Source organism: Cryptomeria japonica, chromosome 1, assembly GCF_030272615.1.
Source record: "Cryptomeria japonica chromosome 1, Sugi_1.0, whole genome shotgun sequence".
Lineage (NCBI taxonomy): Eukaryota > Viridiplantae > Streptophyta > Pinopsida > Cupressales > Cupressaceae > Cryptomeria > Cryptomeria japonica.
Genome location: NC_081405.1, coordinates 535,356,651 through 535,358,789, shown reverse-complemented (window position 1 = coordinate 535,358,789; position 2,139 = coordinate 535,356,651). Strand labels below are relative to the sequence as shown.

The following is a 2,139-nucleotide window of genomic DNA, read 5'->3' as shown; positions in this document are numbered from 1 at the left end:
TACAAATAATAACAACCATTCAAGTCAATTTTTTATTACTATTATAATGTTAAATCTAACTATAATAATTTTAAGGAATCATAAAATATTTCTCTATGACATGGATTCTCAATAAATACATGATATTCCCCAAAAAGCAATAGACAAATTTATATTTTCATTTATATAATAAATAAATAATTCTAAAATAAAATAAAATAATTTTTAAGTAAATAAAAATATCTTATCTTGTAAACATTTGTAGATAAATATATTTACCATATCTATATTAAATATGATATTAATGATTCAAATAAAACAAAATATATACAAATCACTAATATAAAAATTTACTCTAAATATATTTTATTCAATTTTATTTTTACATAGATTTTGCTGAAAATATTACATAGCTATTAACTACATTAACTAATGGCAAGAAAGATTGAGAAAGAATGAAGAATCGAATACACAAAGTAACTTCCATTGGGGAAAGAAATTGAAGTTGATACCCCCAGAATAGATCCAGAGAGAACCTGCTGTCGCCAGGAAACGTTTCTATTTTAATTTTATATATTAATACATTGCTGAATGACATAGACAAACAAAATAAGCTCCTCAAAAGATTCTGTGTTCTGTAATAAAATCAACCGTGTTACAACACCTGAATGTTGAGACCAGTTACATTGATGAATGCCCACTGTTTTTCCATAATCATTATCACAGGCCCCCCACGCAACATACATAATCTGTATTATTAGATAGTTTTCTATCATTTAGCAAATAAATTGAAAATCACTAAACAATTTGTTTAGTGATTTTAAATTTATTGAATCAGATGTATTCTGTAAGCTGCAAAGATACTGGCCATCACCATAGCCTGGCCTGGAGCATCTATCGGTACGCTCAAATGGGCATCCAGTATGCGAGTCTTTTTCCCTGTATATGCACCCACAACAGTTCCCTCAGCATGATACATAATCTCCTTCAAATTTCTTTCCTGCAACCACAGAGAAGTTATAAAGACAAAGGGAAGAAACAGAGATTGAGGAAACTCCAAGCTAAAATAGCGCCCCCTAAGCAGCACCCAAAAGATATCAGTACCATCGCTGCGCGGATCTGCCTGCTCACATGTGTTTGAGACTGCTTTTCTCTCTCTATCAATAAATCTACGATGAGCACTCCCACTGAGGAATAAACTGCCATTGTTTCCAGTATCACAAATGCTTGCAGGATCATCAAGTTTGTTTTGTGGAAATCGGTGCTTGTGAGAACGGTTACAGAGAGCATGATAGATGTGCTCATAATCAACGCAGCTGTTATGGTATTTCTCTCTTCTTCTCCTTCCATTTTCTCAATAGTCCTCCAGCTTTTCAACAAAACAAATTTGGTTGCCCAATTACTTGTCTCCCGCAAGCATCTCAGCTGGTTATTATAGTTGTAGGGATTACAAGATTTTTCTTTCCACGAAATTGCTCGAGTGTGGAAAGGGGGATGTTGTGTATGAGGTGTCTTTCGAAAAAAATATTGGTAGGTACTCAACGGACCAATTTCTTTTCCCTTTCGGCGAAAAGGAGGAACTCCTAATCCTTCATCTCTGCCCACCAAAATTCTCGAAGTAAGTCCAAAAAAAAAAAAAAAAAGATTCTCGAAGTCATTTCCTACTAGCCTGTACTCTTTGACGTGTTGACCACGCAATAGACTAGGACATTTTTTGCGGATTCCATGTATTTACGTTAAGAGGGGACATTTATGCACAGATCACAATGTATCCTCCATTTTATTTTTTAATTATATTCGAAGGTGCTTACAGGCTAGCCAAGGGATTTTCGTACGGGTAACTTTCGGTCGATCTATTTCGCGGCACCATCCACGCACTGTTTTCTTTTCAATGTCAACAATTGCATTTTCCTCGAACCTGCACTTGTCGCTGTTCAAGACCAGTCAGTGCTCCGGAAATTTCATGCCTCATAACAAGAAACTGGATAGAAGTTTAACTTGCTTGAATACCTTAGCTGCCTCCCTATAAAGGCGCCCTGATTACAATATTATTGGCATCGATCAGGGTGCGAAATGCCTGAACATTTGCTTGCTCAACGTATTGTTTTTTCCCATTGTCTTCTAGTATAGTTCGTCCTAGGGTGTACAAAATATTCACAA

At 35.1% G+C, this 2,139-nt stretch overlaps 1 protein-coding gene across 1 annotated transcript; it reads right to left on the bottom strand.

Moving 5' to 3' along the window:
* Positions 1 to 527: 527 nt before the first annotated feature.
* Positions 528 to 1,449, bottom strand: LOC131030783 (uncharacterized). Its single transcript, XM_057961695.1, has 2 exons — positions 1,084 to 1,449; positions 528 to 979 (listed from the first exon to the last, which is right to left on the bottom strand). The coding sequence occupies exons 1-2, from the start codon at positions 1,327 to 1,329 to the stop codon at positions 806 to 808; spliced, it is 420 nt and encodes a 139-aa protein (XP_057817678.1). The 5' UTR covers positions 1,330 to 1,449; the 3' UTR covers positions 528 to 805.
* Between the last annotated feature and the right edge of the window lie 690 nt (positions 1,450 to 2,139).

What these genes read in the sequence shown, in the direction of transcription:
- LOC131030783 (XM_057961695.1), bottom strand. Translation starts at nt 1,329, where the DNA reads ATGGAAGGAGAAGAAGAGAGAAATACCATAACAGCTGCGTTGATTATG. An exon ending in GGCAGATCCGCGCAGCGATG is followed by an intron (nt 980 to 1,083) that starts GTACTGATATCT and finishes CTGTGGTTGCAG; the next exon opens with GAAAGAAATTTGAAGGAGAT.